At 39.7% G+C, this 27,165-nt stretch overlaps 3 protein-coding genes across 3 annotated transcripts; all 3 read left to right on the top strand.

The window, feature by feature from the left end:
- The first annotated feature begins 1,581 nt into the window (after positions 1–1,581).
- rbm19 (RNA binding motif protein 19) lies at positions 1,582–16,246 on the top strand. The gene is made up of 24 exons (XM_083784921.1): positions 1,582–1,714; positions 2,997–3,179; positions 3,281–3,388; positions 3,586–3,621; positions 3,841–4,063; positions 4,419–4,708; positions 5,030–5,089; positions 5,203–5,281; positions 5,395–5,466; positions 5,646–5,852; positions 5,962–6,092; positions 11,709–11,836; positions 12,098–12,194; positions 12,380–12,490; positions 12,586–12,786; positions 12,882–12,951; positions 13,051–13,196; positions 13,311–13,371; positions 13,574–13,653; positions 13,754–13,809; positions 14,924–15,040; positions 15,641–15,746; positions 15,892–16,012; positions 16,110–16,246. The coding sequence occupies exons 1-24, from the start codon at positions 1,679–1,681 to the stop codon at positions 16,190–16,192; spliced, it is 2,802 nt and encodes a 933-aa protein (XP_083641047.1). The 5' UTR covers positions 1,582–1,678; the 3' UTR covers positions 16,193–16,246.
- Positions 16,247–16,549: 303 nt separating this feature from the next.
- Positions 16,550–22,114, top strand: plbd2 (phospholipase B domain containing 2; the record flags this gene model as incomplete). The annotated part of the gene is made up of 12 exons (XM_083784922.1): positions 16,550–16,800; positions 17,217–17,310; positions 17,413–17,571; positions 17,900–18,000; positions 18,093–18,307; positions 18,471–18,565; positions 18,835–18,995; positions 19,388–19,483; positions 19,744–19,815; positions 19,902–20,054; positions 20,218–20,380; positions 21,357–22,114. The coding sequence occupies 12 exons, from the start codon at positions 16,550–16,552 to the stop codon at positions 21,525–21,527; spliced, it is 1,731 nt and encodes a 576-aa protein (XP_083641048.1). The 3' UTR covers positions 21,528–22,114.
- Positions 22,115–22,374: 260 nt separating this feature from the next.
- On the top strand, positions 22,375–26,742 carry LOC310872482 (transmembrane protein 248). The gene is made up of 7 exons (XM_083784382.1): positions 22,375–22,492; positions 22,802–22,994; positions 23,401–23,668; positions 23,818–23,932; positions 24,059–24,209; positions 24,298–24,432; positions 26,386–26,742. Exons 2-7 carry the CDS (start codon positions 22,836–22,838, stop codon positions 26,404–26,406), a joined length of 849 nt encoding a protein of 282 aa, XP_083640508.1. The 5' UTR covers positions 22,375–22,492; positions 22,802–22,835; the 3' UTR covers positions 26,407–26,742.
- Positions 26,743–27,165: the final 423 nt, after the last annotated feature.

Raw genomic sequence — 27,165 nt, 5'->3', positions numbered from 1 at the left:
GAAAGGGGTCATGACAGACCATATCCATAATGAATTTCACTGTTCTATAATGTCTGATTGGTGCGATTTAAGATGTTAGAATTGCTCATGTTAGAATTGCCTCCGGTGACACAATTGGCAGGCTGTTTGTGAAAATCAGCAAAAATCAGCAAAATCAGCAAATGTGTCCCTCTTCCCCTTGGAGAACCATGTGGACTAGAGGGGGTTCTCAAAGTTTTTGGCTGGGGACCCCCGGAAATGCTTTGGCCATGACTCGTGACCCCGTCTGTCAATATTCTGAAGATGCTGGAACTCACCGTTTCCCAAACAGTGGGTCACGACTCGAGTAAAAAAAAAAAAGAAAGAAAAATCCCATTTATTTGTTAATATAGAAAAAAAAAAAAAAAATCTATACATTTTAAAACAAACAAGAAATGCCATATACTGTATGAATATAAGAATGAAAGGAAGGATTTCTAATTCATTCATTTAGTTAAACTCAAGAGTCACGACCATGTTCATATGGAGCACAAATTCATAAATGGTTTAAGCCTACAACCAGTATGAAACAACAGAGCTTCTTAATATGGCACAGTTGAGAAGCAGAAGTTAAACTATTAATCTGGTGTCATGTCAGTGAGGTCAATAGAGTTGCTGGCCGGCTCTATATATTCAGATCTGTATGTCAAACCATGTATGGCTATACAGGGTTTGATGAGGTCAGTGTTGTGATCTTCATATATGGAGATCCAGGTGATGCTAGTCAGTTCCACATATGGAGATCCATGTGTTGTACCAACTTGGTTCATTTGCAAGTGTGACAACACTGTGTCGCGGCAACCACACAGGTAATCATCAGAATATCACGATATGGCCATATATTGACATTCCCATATATATGAGGCAGCTTAATATTGACCACAGTGGTTGGACTGATAACCATATATATGGAGATAAGGGTCTACATTATTTCACGTGATGACATCAATCAATCAATCAATCATAGCCTATAGAGAAAATGTAGCTCACTTCTCTATATCAAACACAAATAGATGTATAAACGTATTCACACACACACACACACGCACACACACACACACACACACACACACACACACACACACACACACACACACACACACACACACACACACACACACACACACAGTAACGAAGACTCTGACTGACGTTGGGCTATATGACATATGACATGTATGACAATCCCTATATTTGGCCCGAGCCGACCTAGTGCTGATATCAGAAAGATGTGGTATAAGCATATATGGATAGATCTAACTGGCTTAGTCATCGTGACAATTAAGCATAGTCGGAGAATAGGGACATAGGTTTATATAACAAGGGTCGGCTTCAGGGAGAAGGCAAGAAGTCAAAGCATCCTGGTTTAAGTTCTAATCGGACACCACTGCGGGGGTCCACAGCAATAGAGCCTTGAGCTATTTTATACACACAGTTGACTCACGTTAAGAGTAGCCTCGGTCCCAGGCTTACTTATCTGCGTCAAGAGGGCGCTGTTTTTCCTTTATTGTTTGACGATGTCCATACCCGGATGCTAAGAATTCTAAGCACCGCCCCTACTCAAAATGGCGACCTAGGGAAAGTTACATGCTTGTTTGTTGACATCCTGACATTCACGTAAATCCAAATTTATGTTTATTGTGTCATTTAAAAAGTATCAGACATGTCAAGGATCATCGTTAAAAACCTTCCCAACGGGGTAAGTAATGTATGCAGTTAACATTTGCCAGATTTTCCACGAAATAGAGTATGGTATTATGGTGCATGTAGAAAGATTACTCTACAGTTACATTGGACAGTGCATGGTATAGCTTAAGACTAGACTCTTTAAAATTTAGAACGTCAGAATCGATACACATGCATCTATGGGAGTCAAATTTTTTAGGCTAGACACCAGGTATGTATTTTATTAGCCCTGAAACACCATAACGTGACTGCCATGATTATCATGACGAGCGTCATGTGAACCATGACATCGATAAGAATACATGCAGTTACACTAGCCCCGGACCATAACAGAACACCTACTACGTCGATAGTCTTGATCCAAGGCTAGGGCATCTCTGCTGTTTTTCTCAAAATGTAAAAACATAAAGAATAAATGTATGCTTTGGAAAATGGTTGCATATAATACGTATATGATTATTTATATTTCACTGTCATGCACGACACCTACATTTTCCAGCAGATGAGTAAGACTGGGAGGATTGAGGCTAACATTTACCCATCAATGTATTGTTTATCCCCGAAATGAGTGGATATCACAGATTTGCAGGAATGTATATAGGCCTCTCATTCTGGATTCTGAAAAATATGCTTTGAAAAATGGTTGGAACGTATTAGCTGCGATTTGCAACAACTAGATGTTTTATAATGGGATGAATCAGTTGCAATACCATCTTTAAGTGTTGGAGTTGGGAAGCACTCGTTTTTTGTGCTGCTGCTCCTGCATTATGTGCAAATTCGAAACGGGTGGTACGCAAGACCGTTCAGTGACTTCGACGAGCGCTTCCCAACTACAACACTACACTACTACAAAATAATCACCTGCACAGAATTTCTTGACAAAAAGTAGCTTAACGTTTTTTAATACAAGTGTTGCAAATTGCGGCTAGGAACGTATATGATTTGAACAAGCTCGGTACATCATTATCAGACCTAAATTTACCATAAATGTATTGTTTATCATGTCCTTCTCTTTTTTCATTTGCAATGGGGAGTATCACGACCTCAACAGAGACTATGGGTGCGTTCGGAAATACCACACCGGAGCACACTCGCCTATTAGTTTGCATTGCACAGTGCGCTCAGTGCGCTATTTCCGAACGCGCCCCATGATTTATCTTGTTTTGATCAAAATGCCAGAATCGATCCAAACAATGGGTTGCAGTCTCTGCTGAAGCTAATAATTTCATTCGGTTTTCAGTATGCAAACATCTTGCAAGTTGCGATAAACTTGAAAATGTGATCTGCCCCTGTAGATGAAGGAGGATAGATTCCGGGGGATGTTTGCTGCCTTTGGAACTTTGACAGACTGCACTCTGAAGTTTACAAAGGATGGCAAGTTTCGAAAGTTTGGTTTTGTTGGATTTCAAACCGAAGAGGATGCAGATAATGCCTTAAAACATTTCAACAAGAGTTTTGTTGATACATCTCGAGTGACGGTAAGCTGGATGATTCAAACCATTGGTTCCATCATGCCCTCAATTTCAGCCCTGTCTTGACACATCTTGCAATTTTGCTTACCTCCCATCCTTTTCTGCAGGTGGAGATGTGTAAATCTTTTGGAGACCCCACTAAAGCAAAAGCCTGGAGCAAGCACACACAGAGCACAGGCCCAGGTACACAGGCTGTTAAAGAAACCAATGAAAAGGTATTGTGTGTACAACAACTTAAAATAAAACTGATGAGATTTTTTTTTACCTATTTGTTAACTTCTTACATATCCTATATTAAAATTGTCTAATGGTATTTGCACATGTGACGGGCCCCGTCACTACTAGGTAACTGACATTTTGCATTGCATTTCAATTTTAAATAAAATTCATGTTCTGCTATTGTTACCCTCAGAAGGAGAAACAAAAAACCTTTAGTGTTTTGGGCAAAGTAAGTCAATCTCTTGACACACACACACACACACACACACACACACACACACACACACACACACACACACACACACACACACACACACACACACACACACACACACACCATCAAAACACACTGAAGATACATATAGATATGATTATACTGTATGTTAAGCAAAATATATAAACTTAGTGATTTATGTTTGGATGTTTGATGTTTAATCTTGTTTGTCAGCTGGAAGAGGATGACACTTTCAAGGAGTTTGTGTCAGTGTATCAGAATCGAAGTCAGGTACCCACCTGGGCCAACGATGTTCTGCAACAATCAGCTGCCCCTGAAGCTGCAACGGGAAAACTACCAAAAGAGAAACAGAAACCCGCAACTGATGATTACCTCAACTTTGATTCTGAGGAGTCAGAATGTGAAGAAGAGGAAGAGGAAAATTGTGAAGATCGGGGTGGGTAATATTTGTCGTGTGTGTGTGTGTGTCGTGCGTGCGGCATGCGTGCGCAATAAATGCGTTTCAATGTCTGATAAAAACAACGAACTTTTGCCCACTGCTTTGAAAACCAATCCTGATACTGCTCCGAATATGAAGGACCGCCTTGTGATGCTGTTGTTTTTCATTTCCGAATTCGTTACACTCTCTTTTAGATTATTAATTGATTTTAGACACTATCCGTATCATTAGGTGTAGATTGTTGGTCATCTGGCTACTTTAGATTATAAAATTGCAATACAAAATTATTTATGTCCTTAGAAGTAACTACAGTAAAACCAAATGTGATTATGAAATCATGTGTTGTTTTCAGAGGCCACCAAAGAAGCACTGAAAACTGATTTGTCTGATATGGATTACCTGCGCTCCAAAGTGGTCCAGACACAAGACACCATGGATCATAGTAGAGAAGGGGATGATGTTGAAAGAAATGAAGATAATAACAAAGACAATGATAACAAAGATGATGTACAAGTACAATGCCCTTTGCCTCAGTCAGACAGTGCCTATGAGAGTGGTGACAAAGACACATTAAAGACCAAGACAGCTGTATCGTCCCTGGATAAGAAGCAGGGCAAAACCATCAAAACTACAAAACAGGAGGTAATTGCTTACTTATAACCTTTCCCCCTCTACATGCAGTAAGTGAAATATATTATTTTCCATACATACATTGCAGTTGTCTTGTCACTACATGGCCACTCAAGAATGGATGGAAGTTCTGCATATAGTTTAGGCATTGGTTGAATTAATTAAGGTTAGGTTATTAGTAGAGTTAACTTAACCCTACAATGGGGATGTGTTTGTTTAGGTTATGGTAATGTGTGGTGAGTGTGTTCTGGTGGGATGTCTGTCCTTTTTAGGATGGCCATCTAGTATCAACCCTATGTTTCCGCTGGTTAACACTGATACTGCCTTCCCTAGACTGAACCTACCACAGACTTCCAAGTAAAACTAAGAGGAGCCCCTTTCACAGTTAAAGAGGTGAGTGAGTAAGGAGATACACAGGTGAGTAGAATGGAGAGAAGTGACATTGATTCATACGTACCTAATTCAAAAAATATTTTTGTTTTGTTCTTAATGTGTGATGTCACCAGCAACAAGTACGAGAGTTCATGACCCCTCTGAAGCCCGCCGCTATCAGAATTGGGAGGAACGAAAGTGGCAATAGAACAGGTGTGAGAGTGACACTATTCATAATTCATACATTATGTTCCTGATCATTTCTCATTTTTTTCCGATTTATGACTTATGTGGATAATTGTCAGATTTTGTAATGTATGTTTTAGGTTATATATATGTGGACTTGCACTCTGATGAAGAGGTGGAAAAGGCACTGAAGAAGAACAAAGATTATATGGGTGAGTAAACATATGTTCTACTCTTTTGAGTTTGTTTATGTATTCATAGTAAATCTGGAGCAGATTTTGATGTCTCTGTGTGGCCTCTGTGTGCTGTCAGGGGGGCGCTACATTGAGATGTATTCATAGTAAATCTGGAGCAGATTTTGATGTCTCTGTGTTGCCTCTGTGTGCCTCAGGGGGGCGCTACATTGAGATGTTCCGGGTGAATGTGCAGAGTAAGAGTTGGAGGGACAAGAGTCAGAAGGAGATTGACAGGGACTTCACCAGAAAGTTGAAAGACGACGAAGAAGAGGAAGACGTTGCAGAATCAGGACGACTTTTTGTGAGAAACCTTCCCTACACCTGCACAGAGGAAGACATCAAATATTTGTTCACTAAACATGGTGTGTTAAAACACATAAGTACATGCATACACATATACGCACATGTACAGTGCATGCAAATGCAAACAAATTAGTCACTACAACGGTCATGATTCCACATTGTATGCAGGTCCGCTGTCTGATGTGCTGTTCCCCATCGACAACTTAACCAAGAAGACTAAAGGTTTCGCCTTTGTAACATACATGATTCCAGAGAATGCTGTGGCAGCTCTAGCTCAGCTGGATGGACACATTTTCCAGGTAAACTGATCTCCAACTGCTATTTGAGATGTGGTTTTATGCTTTAACTGTTAAAGCATAAAACCACATCTCCCAGGGCTGATTGTGTTAAAGTTTAACACAATCAGCCCTGGGATTCCTTCAAAATAGGATCTCCGGGGTGCCGGGAAGACATGGCCGCTTTTACTCTGTAAAGCCCCCCCCCCCCCCTTCTGTTCCGGAAAAAAACTGAGATATTTCTTTGCTCGCTTACCTTTCTCTCGTTTTAATATTATCGCTAAATAATCCATTGCGTTCTTATTTTGAACGAGAGCCAGTCAGAAATGAAGAGCTTAGTATATCCATCAGGTCAAAACCACGGAGAGCGCTCTATATTAGGAGAGACGAGGCATTCTTTCTGCCGCGGTACACTAGGAAGTAACCGGGACAGCTGGTGAAAGAAGAGCGAAGCGTACGGTGGCCTTAGGGTCTAACAAACAAACAAAAATCGGAATATTGTTCTCAAGCCTGATATCATTGAAGATGCCCTAGGACGTGTACACAAGTCCTTTGAATCCGTCGGTTGGATTCCCTAGAATGTGTGGACACATCGGATGGACTGTTTATTGACAATGCAGACATTATCATCAGGTCACAGAATTACAGAACAAAACTGGAAAATAGGGACTGGAGGCTGAAACCTTGACAGTCAAATGTGGCAATGAAAAAAACTGTGATATAGTGACATCACAATATCTTCCCCTCCCCGTTCTCATACAAAAACAGCTGTGGGTGTGGCTTCAGTTCAGGTGAATCATTCACCCCCCATCACCACGCCACCCACCAGGCAAATCAGGCATATTTAATGAACTGGTGGGCATATCCACATAAAAACGACATTTTAACAAATACTGTATACTTTTTTTGACAACATTCTTCCTCCTTATATAATAATAATAATACCTGATGATCATGTTTTAGGGTGGAAAATATCACGGCACTCCATCGTTGCTATAATGAGTGAAATGAAATGTAGTTACTTGCGCAAGCAGAGCGCGCAAGTAATGTGATCGGCCTGGTCCATTTGTCGTGACAGCCGTTCCGCCATTTCAGGACCCCCCCAGAAAAACATCAAATCTGTGCCCGTATTGCTGGACCAATGATGACGAAATGACCATATCTCTTACGTCATCGTTTAGAGCTGGTCATACACGTATTTCTTACGTCATCATTTAGAGCTAGTCATACACGTATGTGTATGACTAGCTCTAAATGATGACGTAAGAAATATGGTCATTTCGTCATCATTGGTCCAGCAATACGGGCACAGATTTGATGTTTTTCTGGGGGGGTCCTGAAATGGCGGAACGGTTTTTTTGCTGTCACGGTTTTTGGACCAGGCCGATCACAGAATACCGCTAATCAACTTACAACTACACACTTTATACAGTATAGAGTATAGAGTATATAGATATACGTATATAGTATATGCCTATATACGTATATAGATATTGTATAACTGCTCTCAGTAATGACGTATGTAATACAACATTATGATTCTGGAATGTATAAAAGTCACAACGTGTCAAAAATGTTACCATAATTATTAATATTAGTGTGGTTTGCAAAATTAAATATATATCTAAGTATATAATTATATATGCAAAAACTAAGTTATAATATCGCAAGAAGCTCAGTCATTTAACACTCTCCGAGAAAGACGCAGACAGACTTGGCCATATCAACAATCCAGATCATTTGACACGTCCACGGGGGAAGGCTAGAAAGGGTGAAAGACTCTCAGGTGTACCAGTTAGCTGGGGTGACTCTCAGCCAAAGACTCTCAGCTATCCTATGCACAGTGAAAGAAGGAAGATATTGAAACCAGGACTCTCCGAGGAAGACGCAGACAGACTCGGGCATATCAACACTCCAGATCATTTGACAATTTCACACGGAAGCCTGTTGTAAACACAGATCTAGATCAATAGGACACCTCCACACCGAAACTGACATATCAACAATCCAGATCATTTGACACGTCCACGGGGGAAGGCTAGAAAGGGTGAAAGACTCTCAGGTGTACCAGTTAGCTGGGGTGACTCTCAGCCAAAGACTCTCAGCTATCCTATGCACAGTGAAAGAAGGAAGATATTGAAACCAGGACTCTCCGAGGAAGACGCAGACAGACTCGGGCATATCAACACTCCAGATCATTTGACAATTTCACACGGAAGCCTGTTGTAAACACAGATCTAGATCAATAGGACACCTCCACACCGAAACATACAGAAAAACAATGGAACTATCTACAGATATACCTTCAAATAAAAGGATGAAGAAGGACCCCGTAATTAAAATCTCAGCATTAAGTTCATTATCATTTGGAAGTCGTGAAAGATGGAAAATCTGTGGAAAGGTAGTTACTAAAAGTGAACAACGTAAATTTACTAACGGAATATACTTCTTCTTTCGGATTACAGACAGTACAGCAACAATTAAGGTAACAGGATTTACTCAAGAATGTGACAAATATTTTAATTTGATTGAAGTAAACCAATGTTATTTCATCACTGACGGACAATTTAAAGAAATAAATGCAAAATATTCTACGGACCGCGAAAATTTTGAAATTATACTGAAATCAAGGACAGAAATTATTGTATTTGATAGAGATGTGGAAATTTTGAAACCTAAGTTTAATTTCACCAGGATACCTGACATACAGTTGTTAGAAGACAAATGTGTCATAGACGTATTGGGGATTTGCATTAATTTCTCAGAAGTAAAGACTATTTCTACAAATAATGGTCTTGATCTTGATCTTGATCTTTTCAAACAAGAAGTTAGGAGAGATATATTATCTCATCAAGAATATTGTAAAATGATGAGATCATTGAACCAGAAACAAAAACAATTAATGGATTTCCATCGTCAATGGTGTAAAAATACAGTTATTGATTTAAAGGAAGGAAAGAAAACTGTCCCATATCACATCTTCCTTAGTGGATCAGGTGGGGTAGGAAAGAGTCATCTTATTAAACTGATCCATTACGACTGCATGAGATTATTCAAAACAGCCAACTTCATACAACCTGATGACACTATTTCTATGATTACGGCATCAACGGGAATAGCAGCTTTCAATATTAGAGGTGTGACACTCCATTCAGCTTTATCTTTAAAATCATCGAGATTTGGAAATTCTTTCTTACCACTGAATCAAGAAAAGGTAGCATTACTAGAAAATTCCTTACAAAATCTGCAATTATTAATTATAGATGAAATTTCTATGATTGGTGCAGACATTTTTCTCCAAGTACATAAACGATTGAGTCAAATTAAAGGCACAAATGTTATGGAAAATGGCTCAAAGGTACAAGAACAAATTGGCAATGTATCTATTTTAGCTGTTGGAGATCTATTCCAATTACCACCAGTAATGCAAAAATACATCTTTCAAGGTACAAGTAATGCAATTGCAAATATGTGGTAATGGATGGGATTCATTTAAATTGTTGGAACTTAATGAAGTAATGCGCCAGAAAGATGATTTGAACTTTGCTGTAATGTTGAATCGAGTCAGAGAAGGAAAAATAACAGATGAGGATATCCAACAGTTACAATCAAGAGAAATAAATGCTAATGCTGATAATTACCCAGAAGATGCACTTCATGTGTTTGCAGAGAATAAATCTGTCGATGAACACAATAACTACAAACTTGAAAAATTGAATATTACTATTTATCATATAAAGGCAGAAGATAGTAGAAAAGATAAAGACACACGACTATTTGATCTGGATTGCACAAATAGGAAACTATCACAAACAGGAGGTTTACCAACTACACTCAGTATAGCAATTGGTGCACAAGTGATGTTGACTACTAATGTAATGGTATCTGATGGATTAGTCAACGGTATCAGAGGATTTGTTGAGTATATTGACTTTGGGAAAAACAGCACGTATGTTACAGTAATACTCGTTAAATTCCAAGACAAATATGTTGGTCTTAATGCGAAGGCTAATAGTACCTATAAAAAATATCCAGAAGCAGTTCCAATTTACAGACATGAAGCTATCATTTTCCATGGAGGCAGAAAAACAGGATCAACAAATAGATTTCAATTCCCGTTGACATTAGCTTGGGGATTAACTATTCATAAGGTCCAAGGTTTAACTATACAAGAGATTGTCGTATCTATGAAGGGCTCACATTTTAACCCGGGACAAGCCTATGTAGCATTCAGCAGAGTAAAAAGGATAAAAGATCTATATATACTTGACTTTAATCCTACGAAGATCAAAGTAGATAAGAATGTAGAGAGAGAAATGATACGATTACGACAATCACCTCTTGAAAATCCTAATATACGTAAAATAACTCAATTACCATTAAAACATTCATTAAATATTGGATTATTGAACTTCAGAGGTTATCTACCACATTTAGAAGATATAAACTCAGATTCCCAACTCGAAATGTTGGATCTAATAGCTTTTACTGAAACACACTTAAAGAAAAATAATAACATTACTTTTAAATTAAAAACAACGAACACGAATTACAATACAATGAGGAATGACAGAGAAAAAGATATAGGTGGGGGAGTTATGTTTGCTATAAAAGAAGATATTTCCATTGAAAGAATTCCAACTGAAAGCAGGATATTAGAGAAAGTAGAACATATATGTATACATGTAAAAGATAAAAATCTATATATCATTCTTATGTACAGATCACCTAAAACAGACCTTTCAAAATTAAACACATTTCTCGAATACATGATACAGTACATATCATCTCCGACTTCTGCAATTTTGATAATAGGAGATTTCAATGAAGACCATAATACTGAGATAGAAAGAAGTATAAAGACCTACATGTCAAAATTAGGCTTTAAACAATTAAATACAAATCCAACTACAGATTACGGAAATATTTTAGATCATGTATATTTTAACAAATGTGAAAGTATTATTATAGAAATTGAAGTTAGAGACACATATTACTCTGACCATGATTTAGTATTAATATCACTATAGTCTAACATGAAATAGATTTAAAATTAAAATAACATTTTTAATTCAGTTTATATACTTTTTTTTATAGGCGTTTACATACATAAATTAGATAGGTAGTAAATAGTTACACCTAATAATTACACATTTCAAATGTTCCTTCACAGAGATATTGAGATTCCACCGTTTACAGAAAAAGTATACTGTATAACATATTTTAATTCAGTTTATATACCTTTTTTTTCAACACATATAAATGATTTATTTGTCTCTGAAAAACAAAAAATGGATCCAGAATATATCTACAACAATAAAACAGTATTTCTTATATAGATAGAAACTAGAATCATACTTAATACTAAATGATTACATGTATAGTAGGTAGCAAATAATTACATCTAAACATTAATCATTTCAAACGTTCCTTCACAGAGATACTGAAATTTGGCAGTTTACAGCGGGCGAAAAGATTACATGCGCGCTCTGCTTGCGCACTAGTTGGCCATTTATGGCCTACTAGTGTGCAACAAGCAAGTATGCACTCGACAGAGTGCAGTTCTAGTTAATAACTGGGCTCAGATTTTGGCTTGATGCGAAACAAATTGTGACCTTTGTGTTTCTGTCATGCTTTCAGGGCAGGATGCTTCACCTGCTTCCCTCCACCGTGAAGAAGGAAAAAACGGATTCGTCAGACTCTGGCGCCCCTGGGTCTTCCTCTTATAAACGACAGAAAGACGCAAAAAATAAAGCTGCGAGTTCCAGGTACTGCAGCGATTGTCAATCTGTGGGCCCAGCTGGACCTTGGCCCACTGGTGGGCCGTGAGGATATTGCAAATAAAAGATTTGAATGATAATATAATATTTATTTAATATATAATATAACATTAATGTTAAAAGAAGTTTAATGTAAAAAGAAAGTCATGGTATTTTCTTTTTAATACACACACACACACACACACACACCCCTCATTTCCTGACACACACCTCATTTCCTGTCCCTTCTATTTCTAATTTACCATCTAGCTCCCACAACTGGAACACTCTGTTTGTGGGTACAAGTGCCGTGGCAGATGCCATTGCTGAGAAATACAACACAACCAAAAGCCAAGTTCTAGACCATGTGAGTTGTTCTTTTTGCGTACCTCTCTCTATTTACACTTGCCCATGATCCATGTTTGCGCCCCAATATATCCCATGTGCCCCTGTCCATACTTACATACACCCTTACTACTTAAGATATCATATTTCTCACATGTATTCTAAAAGTTACTTCATGCTAGTGTGGTCCTTTGTCCCTGTCTGCAGGAATCAAAGGGTAGCGTTGCAGTGAGGATGGCTCTAGGGGAGACCCAGATCGTCCAGGAGACTCGCCAGTTCCTTCTGGACAATAACGTGTCTCTGGATTCATTCAGCCAGGTATGTTGCAAGCTTGCATATACAGTATAGTGAGTATACAATACATACATAATAGTTTTTTGTACTATAAGCTCTGTGTGCTTGCTTGTAAATAGGCAGCATCAGCCAGGAGTACATCTGTGATGTTGGTAAAAAACCTTCCAGCGGGTGTGACTGTGTCAGAGCTAGAGGAGCTGTTCTCACCCCATGGCTCTTTGGGTCGGGTGCTGCTGCCTCCTTCAGGGCTCACTGCCATTATAGAATTTCTGGAGCCAACTGAAGCAAAACGGGCCTTCACCAGGCTAGCCTACAGCAAGGTTTGTACTGCTGTTTCTACAATAACACAGTACATTCACAGTACAGTACATTCAATGTATTGTATTGATGTTAATTACTCTTGTCTCCATTTTAGTTCCATCACATCCCACTATATTTGGAGTGGGCCCCTGTGGGGGTGTTTACAGCAGCTAGACCGGAACCAGGTAACAGTGCTCAAATAGGCACACATGACATTCTCAAATCTCAATAGCTTGTTTCTTTTAAGATACAAAATGGGTCATTTGAATAATCATATCTTTTAGATCTGTCTGTCTCCAAAGACAGACAGACAGAGGGTGTGGTGGAAGAAGAAGACGAAGAAGAGGAGGAAGAGGAGGAGTCTGCTCCAGGTTCCACACTCTTTGTTAAGAATCTTAATTTCTGCACAACAGAGGAGAAACTACAAGCGGTAAGTTCAGTTGTAATGAGACCCTCAGTTTACATGGAATTAAAGACTGGTGATGAACAGTTTGTTCAAAACAGTTGGTTCAATATAAGTGATAGATGTTTTGTTTTTTTACAGACATTCACCAAATGTGGAAAAGTGAAGACGTGCACTATCTCCAAGAAGAAAGATAAAGCAGGTCCTAAAACAAATCCATCATTTGAAACTGTATCATCCTCTTGAAAGTGGGGTACTCTTCAGTTCACAATGTATCATGACCTGTAGATTGCACTATTTTCATGCACGATACTGGCACACAACTAAGAGAACTGGCCCAAAATCATACAGTATGTAATCCCAGATGGCAATAAATAACCATCTTGTGCTATTCTCTAATCTAGGAAAGTGGTTGTCCATGGGCTACGGTTTTGTCCAGTATCAGACTGCGGATGCAGCACAGAAAGCCATGAGGCTGCTACAAGTAATGACGGTCTTTACTGAACACTGTTCCTAATCACACTGACCTTCCTAAACCAGCCATTTACCTATGATTTATATTCTCTCCTTCAACGTCTCTGCAGCATTGTAATGTGGATGACCACCAGTTAGAGCTGAAGATTTCTGAGAAAGCCACAAGGTATGATATGATCTGATATGATATGAGATGGGACATAGTGTCATGTCTAGATGAGAAGATGACAGTCATCCTAAAAAAGAGATGTAGTTTAGCTAGAATTTGGTAGGTGAAGGTGTCAACCTGTGTGATTAAACAGCAGAAATATACTGTCTTAAATAAAATACATTATTTACAACAATACCAGTGAGACGCCCTGAGGGCGAGAAGTGACGGGTCGAGTGCACACATCCACCAGGGTGACGGCAGACTGCTGGTCGAGCGGCGAGCGCTGTCGCTTTCTTTGGCATGGGGGTTAGATCAACATATGGAATTAATTCTGTACTGGCCATATATTATATGCAGCATGTCTTGAGTGTACAGCGTTTGATGAGGTCAGATCAACATATGGAATGTCAGAACAGGTCAGCTCCATATATCGAGATCTAAGGGTGGCAGCGGGGCAGTATCTTGAGTGTACAGGGTTTGATGAGGTCAGATCAACATATGGAATGTCAGAACAAGTCAGCTCCATATATGGTGATCTAAGGGTGACGGTGGGGGCAGTGTCTTGAGTGTACAAAGTTTGATGAAGGCCTAGGTAGGGCCGGGGGCCTTCATTTGCGGGCCTGTTGAGAACTCTAGTTTTTGCCGGCTGCCGGGCGTGGCTGCATAACCATGTTTTCCATGTACAATTCCTTGTAAGAATATATTTTTTTGTGCGCTACATTATACAGACACAATACAACCCTTCACCTATTCCAAGCAAGAAAGGAAAATAATAAATAAAAGAAAGATAGAAAGAAATAGGCCCATGTTAAAGTAAAACTTAAATAATTTCATTCATTCATCTGTAGACTTATAGGAGTAAAGTACATTTAATTTCTTTCTAATTTTTTCTTTATATATGTTACTGAATACTGAGGTCTAAACAAAAAGAAAAGTCTGTAAGAGATTCCAAAAGTATGTAACGCATGCATTATTGATCGACTATATGTTTAGCTTTAACTTAGGTCCCTTAGACTTAGAGTTGGTGCTGCTGGCACATATTTGATATGTATTTGATAATGGGTCAAATATAAGGTGGCAGGGGCTGAAAGTTATCGTTACTTATTAAATCACCTTTCCTTATATTCAGGTCTGCTGATGTGTCCCACAAGAAGAAGCAGGATGTCAAGAAGCAGACAGGATCTAAGATCCTTGTACGCAATGTCCCCTTCCAAACTACTGTCAAGGAAATCAGAGAGCTCTTCTGGTAACACACACACACACACACACACACACACACACACACACACACACACACACACACACACACACACACACACACACACACACACACACACACACACACACACACACACACACACACACACACACACACACACACACAGAGTTGTCTTATTGTTTGGCATCCCACATTCAAGGTTGTTAATTAGGTAAACTAGAAAAAAGAGCCCTGCAGGCGTTAGGCCCCATTCTATGTGAACCCCCCCCCCAACATAATTCTCTCGCATACCAACTCCCTATACCCAACCCCACCTCCGTACCTTCATACTTCCAAGTCCCTGAATAGAAGTCCATACCCCCAACTCCTCTGCCTCCATAAGTTAACCCCCAGTCCCATTGGACAATGTCGGGTCTCTGCTTTACATTTAAAGTGTCTTGAGACAACTTGTTGTGATTTGACAACCCCAACCTATGTGACTTTTAATGAATGTTTAAAAAGTTATGATAGTTGAAAGCATGACTTTTTTTTGTGCAAAGTTTGGAGACAATTGCACTACAAGAGGCGAAAAGATAAACACCAGACAACTTACGGATTCTAATAATAAGATTTACTCCTTGCCTGCAGTACATTTGGAGAGCTGAAGACAGTCCGTCTCCCTAAGAAAGCAGCTGGATCAGGGAATCATCGGGGCTTTGGCTTTGTTGACTTCCTTACCAAACAGGATGCCAAGGTGTGTTTGCAAATGTGCATACCGTATTACCGGTATCTGATTTTCTTGTTATGTGAGCCATCCCATCATATATTCATTTAAGGGAGAAATGTACCCAGTAATTCTATAGCTTGCCCATAATAACGCACTGTTGTGGTCTTTATAGAAAGCCTTTGCTGCACTGTGCCACAGCACCCATTTGTACGGAAGACGCTTGGTGTTAGAATGGGCTGACACTGAAGACACAGTGGAGAAGTTGAGACGAAAAACTGCTGAACATTTTCATGGTAACGCCAACCTCAGCCACTACAACACAAGTTGATGCATGCTGCATTGCTGCATCACAACAACTCTTAACACATTTACCTTTTCCTTTCCCCTCAGTGGCTCCCAAAAAACGTAAACAGGCAGAGGTCTTGGAAGGAATTATGGAGGCGATGGAAACTACAGCAACTGAAGAAGATTGAGTCCCCTTGTTTAATGCCATGATCTTCAGACAACCTGAGAGAACAGAACTGTCAACATATGCACCTCAGATGGTGTAGAGGACCAAGTAGAAAATGTTAAATCACAAAGATATTTAGACCTAGAACGCCTGTGATCATGACCCTTTAATTTCTAGATTGCACCTCAAACAGAGAACATTGGACTATTGTAATAAATGCTATATATAAAATTAGAATGGATGCTTTATACAATGTTGTCATTTCTGATATTGTGTGAATATTTTACTATTGGTTGGTTTATCAGCTCGGAACTGTCTGAGCTCTTATTTTGAAAGTGCGTCCTAGGTTATGGTCACATGATGTCCATTGTCCAATAACATGCCCACTGCCCAAGAATCACATGACATACTCACATACTCTGAAAACATGTCGTTTAGCAATGGAAAGAGTTTAACAACAATGAATAGTTTTATGGTTTTATACGTTTTTTACTTTTCTTTTACGTCAGTTCGAGCAGAAATACATACTGCTATTATTGATAAGCAAACTGGACTGCTATCCATCGTTGAAGGATATAAAGATGGTTTTGTTGCTTGGGCAAACTATACTGATGACATCAAAAACTCGGGGTGAGTTGATATCGAGTGATATCATTGTTTTGTAGCCAGGCTAAATAACGGACTTTGGCATTGACTACTCGAGAAAGAAGCAGCTGCATATTATATATCCTTGATTGAATACACAGGACCACAGTGGAAATAAGTCCTTACGGTTTTTCTGTTATCCTTTTAGCATCTTTTGTATAAATGTGTACCACTACCTTTTTGTGCAAAGTTACATTATTCAATCAATCAATATAAATGGAAATTATGAAAACGTGCTGGTATCAATGTGAAGTGGAACCGAAATCGTTTAGTTTTTTTCATGTCCTTTGTTTCGATTGAATCTTGGATGAGAGACGTGCAGTTTTGTCTACCAGTGTCTATTGAAATTGTGCTTGTCTATTTTGATTAAAACGGTATTTAATTGCAAACGTTCTTCTAAGCTGGTCGTTCTTGGAGGTCACTACCAGCAAGCAGTACAATGACAGTATCCAGGCTTATGCTGCAGGTGCAGTCGAGGCTGCTGTCACATCGCAGGTCAGACACTCGGGATAAATAGTGACTTTTTATGGTCATATGCGTTCGAACTTTATCTGAAAAATCCTATTGCACAGTTCACATTTAAGATGTTTGTTTCAGCCGATCTACATGCACTGGATGAACACACTAATGGGTTATTGTGGGCCCTTCACATTTGAGTCAGGATATTGCCAGAAACTGAAGTCTTACATCATTAAAAACATGCAGTGGATACAGGGACAGATACAGGATCAACCAAATTCACCCTACTGGCACCAGGTACTGTTCTCTCTTCACTCTTCACTGTTTGATATTGAATTTAAGCTTTTATCATTTGTTTTTAAAGAATTTCATGGTTGAACAATGGACACTACATTGTATTATTATTGCTTGTCTTTATTTTACACATTAAATGTATGCATTTATTAACAGTTGAGTTTTTTGTCATATGACATGTATTCATCATCCATGATTTTGATTAAATGAACATTTTAAATAAACCGGACTTATTTTCTTTGTGAAAAGCTGGTAATCCGTTTATATTCTGAATATTAGCCCCTTAAGGAAAATTCATTCAGTCTTCATTCCTCCTGGTTCTTCTATTCAGGTACGTCTGGCTCTGCTGCAACTGAAAGGACTGGAGGACAGTTATAATGACCAGTTATCATTTCCTAAAGGCCCCTTTTCCATTGAACCATTTGGCTTCCTGTGAGTTTTTTGCTTTTTTTCCTTCAGACCATACATTTGCCCCTTGAATGTGTTTTTCACATTCTCAACCATTTTACATCCCTCTCTACTAGACTGCTCCAAATGGGTGGGGATCTGGAAGATTTGGAGTCTGCTCTAAATAAATCCAGCCAAACACGGACTCTGGGATCAGGCTCCTGTTCTGCTCTGATTAAGCTGTTACCAGGCAATAAGGAACTGCTGGTGGCACATGACACTTGGAACACATATCAATCCATGTTGCGCATTATGAAGAAGTATCATTTTGCCTTCAATGTGTCCCCAACAGGTAATCCATTCCATGACCAATGTTTTTATTATAAGAGGCTATTTAGAGTCACAGTAATTTACATTTATTTGCAACCCACAGCTGTGCGTTTTATAAAACGTGTCCTCCCTGACCTATGAAAGTCTGTTCCACTTAGCAAACATATATTATGTGGTGTTCTCAGACAGTGAGCCACTTCCTGGAGGAACCCAAGCATTCTCCTCTTACCCAGGATCCATCTTCTCTGGTGATGACTTCTACATCCTAAGCAGTGGTCTGGTGAGAATGAGTCTTAACCCATTGAAATCGGGAAAGCATTTGTGTCATTTTAGATTTTTGCGTTGGCTATTCAAAAATAGCAGATAAACGCTATAAGCAAGCTTGTACATATGCAGTTTTTTAACATGACAATCTTGATAGAACTACTGGTTTGTAAGGCATTTTTAGAATTGGCCTCAGGTCTTAATGGGATAATCATGACGCCAAATGTTATTTTTACAATGAGAAATGTAATAGAGATTTAGTTGTCAGTTCCTGTTTTTCTCTAGGTTACTTTGGAAACCACCATTGGCAACAGCAATTCGGCTCGCTGGAAGTTTGTTCAGCCTCAAGGAGCAGTCATGGAATGGCTGAGGAATATTGTGGCCAATCGACTGGCCACAACTGGAAAGGAATGGGCAAAGATCTTTAGCGAGTACAACAGTGGAACGTGAGTCTATACATTAATCTGGATGCCTTTATTTTTCTTTATTGCTAGCATATGTCCACAGAGAAATGTTCCACCTTTACACTGGGGGTCCTCCCTGTTCCTTTAAATGCCATCTCAAATTGTTTCCCACCAAATTTTGAATGTCTTTAGAACATGAAATATACCATGCAAGAACGGGAGCAAAGGGCAAGGTACAGAGTCAGTGTACACAATCACACACAAGGCAACATTATCACATGTTGCACAGTTTAGTCTGACCTGTTTCTCAATATGCAGTGCAGAATGCTGAGTGTTAATTTAACTGGACTATGGACCAGCTGGGTACACTTTTACACTGTTGGTCAAATGAACACATGATTATGCATTGTGTACTGTGTTTGTCTCTGTTGCAGGTATAACAATCAGTGGATGATAGTGGATTATAACCACTTCACTCCAGGAAAGACAGATTATGAAGAACAGCTGTTCACTGTTCTGGAGCAGATTCCGTAAGTCCTCACACCACCATTTTGAATGGCCACCACCACAACAACAACTTCCACATTTAATTTTCTATAAATTGTCTCCGGAAGGCCAGAGACATGTTTTTTCCCCTGGCCTGTTATAGCGCCACCATGAGACAGATTTTAGCTGGAGATTCTGTTCAAACCTCACACACATTAGTACACATTATCTCTGGTCACGTGATCAAGACTTATGTCTGTTTTTCTTCTATTCCATTCTGATTAAACTGTGTGTTTTCTTGCAGGGGAATGATTGTTTACAGTGACAAAACGGATGAATTGCTGAAAAAAGGCTATTGGGCAAGTTTCAATATTCCGTAAGTATGTAAAGTACTACCGGTAATCTTTTCACAAACATATCAAATGTGTGCATGATTTGATTTGTTAATTTATTTACTTTTAGATACTACGTTGACATATTCAATGCCAGTGGCTGCAATGAGCTGGTTGAGATGTTTGGTCCATGGTTCTCTCTGGAACAGAATCCCAGAGCTCAGATCTTTAGACGAAATCAGACCGATGTTACAGACTTGGATTCAATGGTCCGCCTCATGAGGTATGATCTTCTGGATTGTTAAGGCAGATCTGCGATAGGAATTTGACATGAATCTTATTGATACATACAAACTTTATTTCTGGTGTGATTTGTGTGTTATAACAGTTCTGTATTACTCCATAATTTTTCTTTACAAGTGGTGTTGTAATGTCTCTCCTTTCAGGTACAATAACTTCAAGGAAGACCCACTGTCACGATGTGATGGCTGTAATCCACTTGCCAATGGGGAAAATGCCATTTCAGCCCGCTCAGACCTGAACCCAGCTAATGGTACATACCCATTTGGTGCCCTGAGGCAGAGACCACATGGCGGAACAGACATGAAGGTTTGTCTCTTCATCATCTTCCCTCATTAAATGTCTCATTTATTAACAGGGCTGCACATAAGTGGTGCGCCACCGCGCATGCGTCGTCAAAAATTATTATTCTTTATTCTTCTTTATTATTTTGTATAAAATAACCGATCTACTAGCTCACAACGTGTCGCAACACGTTGTGAGCTAGTAGATCGGTTATTTTATACAAAATAATAAAGAATCTAAATATTGCTTTGATGCTCATATTATCCTTAGGAAGTGTTAAGTTGTTTTTATTAGAATATGCATTCCATAGGGCTGGACCACACATGGACCTAGATTTTAGCAAATTTAGATTTTTTAAATAATGGGATGAATCTACAACAAGAGCCATTCTAGGGCTAAATCTAGAGTTGCAATACCCTCCATTGACTCCCCACTCATCCAATAAATATTGTTTTGCTATAAGTTATTCATCCCTCTTTTATCCATCCGGCGAGACGGGTCGCCGCATTTTAGGAGCACCAAGAAACTCCTCCAGGTGCTCCTCTGAGTACTAGACCAAAAAAGTTGTGTGCAGCCCTGTTTATTAACCCATTTTGAATGGGGAACCCCTTTTGGTGTTTTAAGCATTAATATGTTATACTTTAGCTATTTTTGAAAAATGGCGCAAATATTTGAATATATATTCTTTCACAGCGAACGTTTTTAACTCAAATCTTTGCTTCTGGGGGGGTCCCTGGAACAACATTTTCAGATGGGGGTCGGCGGCCAAATACAGATAATTCTGGGGGTCCTTGACATAAAATAGTTTGAGCACCACTGACATAGAAACATAGGTTTTTCAGAAAAATGTCATGATTTAGAAGACATTTGTAGAATCAGTCTGTCTAAATGGGTTAATAACATGTGGGAATAATACAGATTCATTATCTGTCCTCTCAGTTGTGGTTGACAAAGAGCTTAGAGAAGCGTGCTAATTTCAGGCATGTTTTGCACGTTCCAGGTGACCTCATACAGCATGCTCCATGAATTTGGTATGGTGGCAGTGAATGGACCCACCTGGGACCAAGTTCCACCGTTCCAGTGGAGCACTTCTCCATACAAAGACCTTGTACATATGGGACACCCTGATACTTGGACATTCAAGCCTATACATGTCACCTGGTCTCCTTAACCACTCTCTCTTCAAACTCACGTACTTAGGTGGCTCATACTTGTTTGTAGTACCAGCTATTTTAGATTTTTTATTTTAAAGGGAATATATGCCAAGCCATGAACAAAGGACTTGAACAAGATTTTCTTAATGGTCATGACTGTCATGGGACATGGGATTGTATCCGCTCTCAGGACACTAGGCACAATGTTTGGAAATCAAAGTATTGCACTATACACAGTGTTTCCCCTAGCCAGAAGCTGATAGTGTGGGGGGAGCTTTCACACATGCACAATTTTTTGCAGTCTTTTGTGTGGTTATTTGCCCTTTTTTGTTTTTCCTATTCGCGGCTGCCTACTAAAAATCATACTGTGGTGGGTGGTCATGAGTGTGTGGTGGCCCGCCACACAATAATGTATAGGGGAAACACTGATGCACTACATTTACATAAATAAATACAAAGAATATTACAGAGAGTTGTGATTTGGAGGTACAGTAACCAAGCCAAACCAAGAGCCCTCGCTGCTATGCATTAGAACTTGTAGTTGATTGATATGTTTATTTTGTAAAATGATTTGTATGCAAATAAAATGTTACCAATGAGTGTCCATTTTTAAGTTATGTACCTGTTTTCTATAACATAAACGATATTTTTTATGATCCTGACGACCTGACCAGATCCTTAGATTATGGATCTGATCCTGACTGCATCTTTCTCGAGTGTTTCCCAAAGGGGCGGGTTTGTTGTTGTACGTCCCTTGATAAACATCCAATAGGAGAGCGAAGAATCACTCTGTTTCTACCAATCGGAGTACAACAGGAAGTATTTTTGTCGAGTGGATTTGTCTGCACAATTTCCAGCCAGACAGCAGGCAGAATGTTTCTTTCAAGTTGTCGATTTTATCTTTACCAAACATTTTAAATTCTGTATTCAGACTTGCGTTTACCTAATTGCTGCCAACGTGAATTTGATAATTGCGTGCAAGGTAGGTGGTTAGCATTATAGCATGATGAACGTTAACCTGTTATCTATGAAATATGCAGTAACTTGCGTAATGTTAGTTAGTGTTGGACTTAAGACTCCTAATGTAGAAGAGGGAATAGTATACACTTTATACTGCAATTGTAGACTGGTCAATTGGTGCACATAAAAATAGACAGTTGAACTTTTCCACAGCACGAAAATTGTGGTCGTTGTGACCAACCAGGTTGTAAACTATGCTTAATATGTGATTCCCCCCCCCCCCCTCCCCTTTGCTGTACTATTTCTATTGCAATACTATTTGCTATTACAGGTCACGCACATCCTAATGCATCTGGAGTTTGGTGATGGGGTTCTGGCAGCCAGTAACTACCTTGAAAGACTTTGTAACCCAGAACCCTCCAGTAGTTACCTTCTTTATTTGTGTGTTGAGTCTGGCTCTCTCCTTTATCGGCTTCAGTTTATATGGCCAAACTCACACCCTGCCTAACCCAGACATTGCACAGGTTGGTACTGCAGAAACTTATGCCCACATTTCCTGAGAAAAGTTAGATGTTTGAGACTGATAAATATTTGGAACACTGGCAGTTATCTAGACCGAACTAGCAAGAACCAGACCATTTTTGTGAAGTGTAGTAGTGTAGACGATTCATTGCATACTTTGCAGTCTCGTATTTAGCTTGGGTTCATCTGACACGAACAACACGATCAATGAGTATACTCATTAAATATAATTAAGAATTACATATTTGGTCATATTTACATTAAAAAAATGTTATGCTTACAAAGGGTGAACACTTGAATGCAAATGGTCTGTGATTTTATTACTGTTGATGTAGGACTGTGTGATCGTTTGTATTCGTGTTATGAGGAGATGATGTCAAATACGTAATCTGTTTCCTCTCCTGTTAGGACTGGAACCACATCTTGTCTTCGTTATCACAGTTTCAGCTGTGTGTAACATCCAATGTAAGCTCAGATGACCTGGTCTCTCCCAGCACCTCTCCTCTGACGGAGCACGGGACAGCTGGAATGACATCACTTAGCAGTACAATGAAGCCTCTTCCTGTTACTCAACTGCATCTGAAGGTTCCAGTGGTTGTGACATGCAGTTCAAGTCAGTCTCTGAAAGACCTGGGATTACACAGCACCCTTGTGGCCAGTCAGCTGGGGTTTGAAGGTTGGTGTTGCTGTGGAATGTGGTACTATGATTGTTTTGTTGGTTAGGGAAATTAAACACAGGTCAATATGGTCCACAGTTAAATTATAATTTATCTGTTGTTTCTTGTTTCGTGCTGATCATGAAATTATGATTTGTTCCCCATGCAGGCAATGCAACTGTGAATGTGACTCTGCATCTCTACTCTACATCCCAGCCAGATAGAAATGATACTTATACCTGCCTTACCATAAGTGCTCCTACACACATTCTACCCTCAACTCTGTGAGTTTGCATATACATTATGCACCCAAACTTGAAAGCCTGACTGTTTGTAACCTCTGTGTGTTCTGCATATGTAAGCTTGATGGTTTCTGATGTCTTTTTGTGCAAACTTGTACTTTTGTGAAGACTTCCTCCAGAATGTCCAGTCAATGAAAAAATTATTTCCACTGTCCAAGTGGAATCTGTGGAATCTTACAAGAAGTCACCTATGACTTCACGCACCTGCTACAGTTTACAGTGGAAGCATGACCCCACACTAACAGTCATGTTAACAAAGGTAGATGTGAACATGGGTAAAAAAAACACAATTATGCTGTGCTTCTGCCAGAAAAAAAGCCCACACATTTCTTCTTTTTCTGCTGTAGGACGAACGAAATGTGGCAGGGCGACATCTGGTGGAAGTCGGTGTGTGCCTGCTAGGAATATGTCTAATGCTTTGTTTATCGGCTATCCTGACACACTCATCATCTCACCACTACAATGGGAATGATCTGCAAAGGGTAATAGTTAATTCTATTTCGTATGGTTTATAGAGCGTCCCTCCCCCTTTCAGAATGACAAGTGGCCCAGGAAATGATTCTCCATTAATTTTCTTCATAGGCTTTTCAAAAAGTATTTATATAAAGACGCTTACGCTGCAGACAAAGCCAACTCGGATCGTAACAAATGACGACAAACACAATATATTGGGCCAATCAAATAATTATAAGAAAATAAAGGCAGGATACAACACTATTTGTTTTGTTTTTCGGGGAATCAATTCCTCGGCCACTCGTCGTTCTGAATGGGGGTGGGACTGCGACGCTCTATTGTATTTGTGCTTATGGTCAAATAATGCAATAATGTAATCGTGAATGCCATCTGGTCAGTTCTGCAATGCAGAGCGAGTCGTCACTGGTGTTTCTAACTGGTATAGTAAAAAAATAAAGGTAGATGGTGCATTTATATAGCGCTTTGGCTTCATTGCAGTGCTCAATGTCACTTTTTACCTAGCTGCCTATTGCCTAATAACGGTGGAGGAGGGGTAGGACAAACCCCACAAAAGCTTGAAGCAAGAAATTATATTTATTCGGGCATGGTGGCACAGTCTGTAGAAGGTCCTGGGTTCGATTCCTGCTCGGGACGCTGTGGTTGTTCTCTCCTCTGCGTTATCAGTGCCCATACCCGAGGCGGGGTTGGTCTTTCTGTGTGGAGTTTGCATGTTCTCCCTGTGTCTCCTAGGGTAGGTACCCTCACAAAAAACATGCAGTAATCCTGGTCTCTAAACTACCTCCCCCTGGCCAGCCGGGGCGCCTGATGGAGGGGAAAGGAACGGTTCAGAATAATGTGTTCCTTCCATGCGCTACGTCTGGCCGGGGAAACTCCCCCCTGTCAGGTGAAAAGAAGCAGCTTGGACTACTCATGCATAGAAGGAAGCATGAGGTCAGTCCGCTGCCCCCCCAGGTTGGCAGAGGAAGTGTAGCGCCCAGGATTGCATTAGATTAGACACTGGGTGAAAAGATTTGTTGCAAAATCGTGGGAAAGACATTATAAAATAAATGTATTCCTCTCAGATCCGATCTACAGTAGCGCACCTACTTTATCCATTAATTTGCACACACATGACATGAACGACTGCACATCATTTCTATATAAATGTTACTCTAGACCGGATCTGCAACTTTTTATGTCCCCCCCCCCCCCCATGGCGCATTCCTGGGTGTCTGGATGTTCCAGGGACCCCCACACGGTGATTGTCATTTCTCGACCGTTTCGGATGCGGAACAGGGCCAGCCCCCTGTGCCGCATTCCTGTGGGTCTGGAACTTCCGGGGACCCCCACATGGAGTTGCACCACTCACTTCACACAGGTGTGATTGTTTTTTTCTACTCGGGTTTGTGTCTCATAGGAGGGCTGTGGGCAGTTCAGAAACCCGTCCACCAGTGACATCATCGATGGGGAATCCAAGCTAATAGAAACTGCAGGCTTTCTAGTCCTGAAAAGTTGCAATGTGAAAATAGAAGCCATCGTTCGAGATAATAAATAACATTTTTGTAAAAAAATATCTTGTTTAAAAAAAAAAAAAGTCTGCATAGCGATGATGTCACTGGTGGAGGGGTTTGAACTGCGCTCCTATGAGACACGGACTGAGTAGAAAATAATCGTGCCATTTAACCATGATTATTTGTGATGAGTGACCAGGAGTAAAACCTACATAGAGGATGAATGGTTAACCCAAAGGACACAAATGCAATCGGATGACCCTGGTCCTGTATTTTGGCAAAGCAGTTCTTCTTTCCCAGTAATGCAGGCCAGCCAGTCATAAAAATAAGAATCGTATTTACTTTGTATTCACAGTAGATGCTACAATGAAGTTGACTAGCAGTCCTGATGGTGCACTTGCATAACGGACAGCGTGCTGTATACCAAATACAAATACAAACCCTAACCTGCTTGCCATTCTTGAATTGCAGGAACCTCTGATAGACTCATGAACAGCTCACTACATCTAGAAGAAATCAAGTTGCTGAAGGAGAGAAGCATTCACATTCTGGGGAAGAAAATAAACATAGGGGTGAGCCAGGCAGGCGGGAAACTCCCGATAAGACCAACCAAATCGGACCAACTCCTCAACTGGCAAAGAATACATGTTTAAATCTCATTTATATATTAGTGTGCAGTAATATATGTATAATATATTTCATTTGATTACCACATGGTTTTAATTGCATTCATTCATGTCAATGTTAACTACTCTGGGAGTAGCATTATAATAATGTAGCCATCTTAACAGAAAGATTAAAGTTTTTATTTAATTTTATTAATCAGTATTTTGTTTCCATGTCTTTATTTCATTCCATACCCGAGTAGAATTGGAACACAAGGATAATTCACAGGTTTGAGTAACTGGTCCTCTTATTCTGCACCAGAACTAAGTGCTATAGTCACTCACTGACTACAGAACCTGGCGGGGAACAATCCTTGCCCCTGTCAGTGTGCTGAACTACCATACCACTCTGTCCTATTATTAGAAACGATAGATGTTTGCCTTAAATGGGACTGCAACACGAACTGACAACTTCTGAGGTACTATAACTTAAGTCTGACCAACTTATGTCTACTCTTTGGACGTGGACGAAATTGTACATCTCCCAATCAATGGCAAGAAAGCACAGACTGTCTTTACAGGTTGTGAAACAAAAAACAAAGGTGTGCTGGTTTCTAATTAATGTAGCCTGGGGGAGAGATATATG

Source organism: Protomyctophum parallelum (assembly GCF_964188405.1).
Source record: "Protomyctophum parallelum genome assembly, chromosome: 15".
NCBI lineage: Eukaryota > Metazoa > Chordata > Actinopteri > Myctophiformes > Myctophidae > Protomyctophum > Protomyctophum parallelum.
The sequence above is the reverse complement of the archived record's forward strand: the minus strand, read 5'-3'. Positions and strand labels throughout refer to the sequence as shown.

What these genes read in the sequence shown, in the direction of transcription:
- rbm19 (XM_083784921.1), top strand. Translation starts at nt 1,679, where the DNA reads ATGTCAAGGATCATCGTTAAAAACCTTCCCAACGGG. An exon ending in ATATTTGTTCACTAAACATG is followed by an intron (nt 5,853 to 5,961) that starts GTGTGTTAAAAC and finishes CATTGTATGCAG; the next exon opens with GTCCGCTGTCTGATGTGCTG. An exon ending in CAAGAAGAAAGATAAAGCAG is followed by an intron (nt 13,372 to 13,573) that starts GTCCTAAAACAA and finishes TCTCTAATCTAG; the next exon opens with GAAAGTGGTTGTCCATGGGC.
- LOC310872482 (XM_083784382.1), top strand. Translation starts at nt 22,836, where the DNA reads ATGGGGTTCTGGCAGCCAGTAACTACCTTGAAAGACTTTGTAACCCAG. An exon ending in CTAACCCAGACATTGCACAG is followed by an intron (nt 22,995 to 23,400) that starts GTTGGTACTGCA and finishes CTCTCCTGTTAG; the next exon opens with GACTGGAACCACATCTTGTC. An exon ending in CACATTCTACCCTCAACTCT is followed by an intron (nt 23,933 to 24,058) that starts GTGAGTTTGCAT and finishes ACTTTTGTGAAG; the next exon opens with ACTTCCTCCAGAATGTCCAG.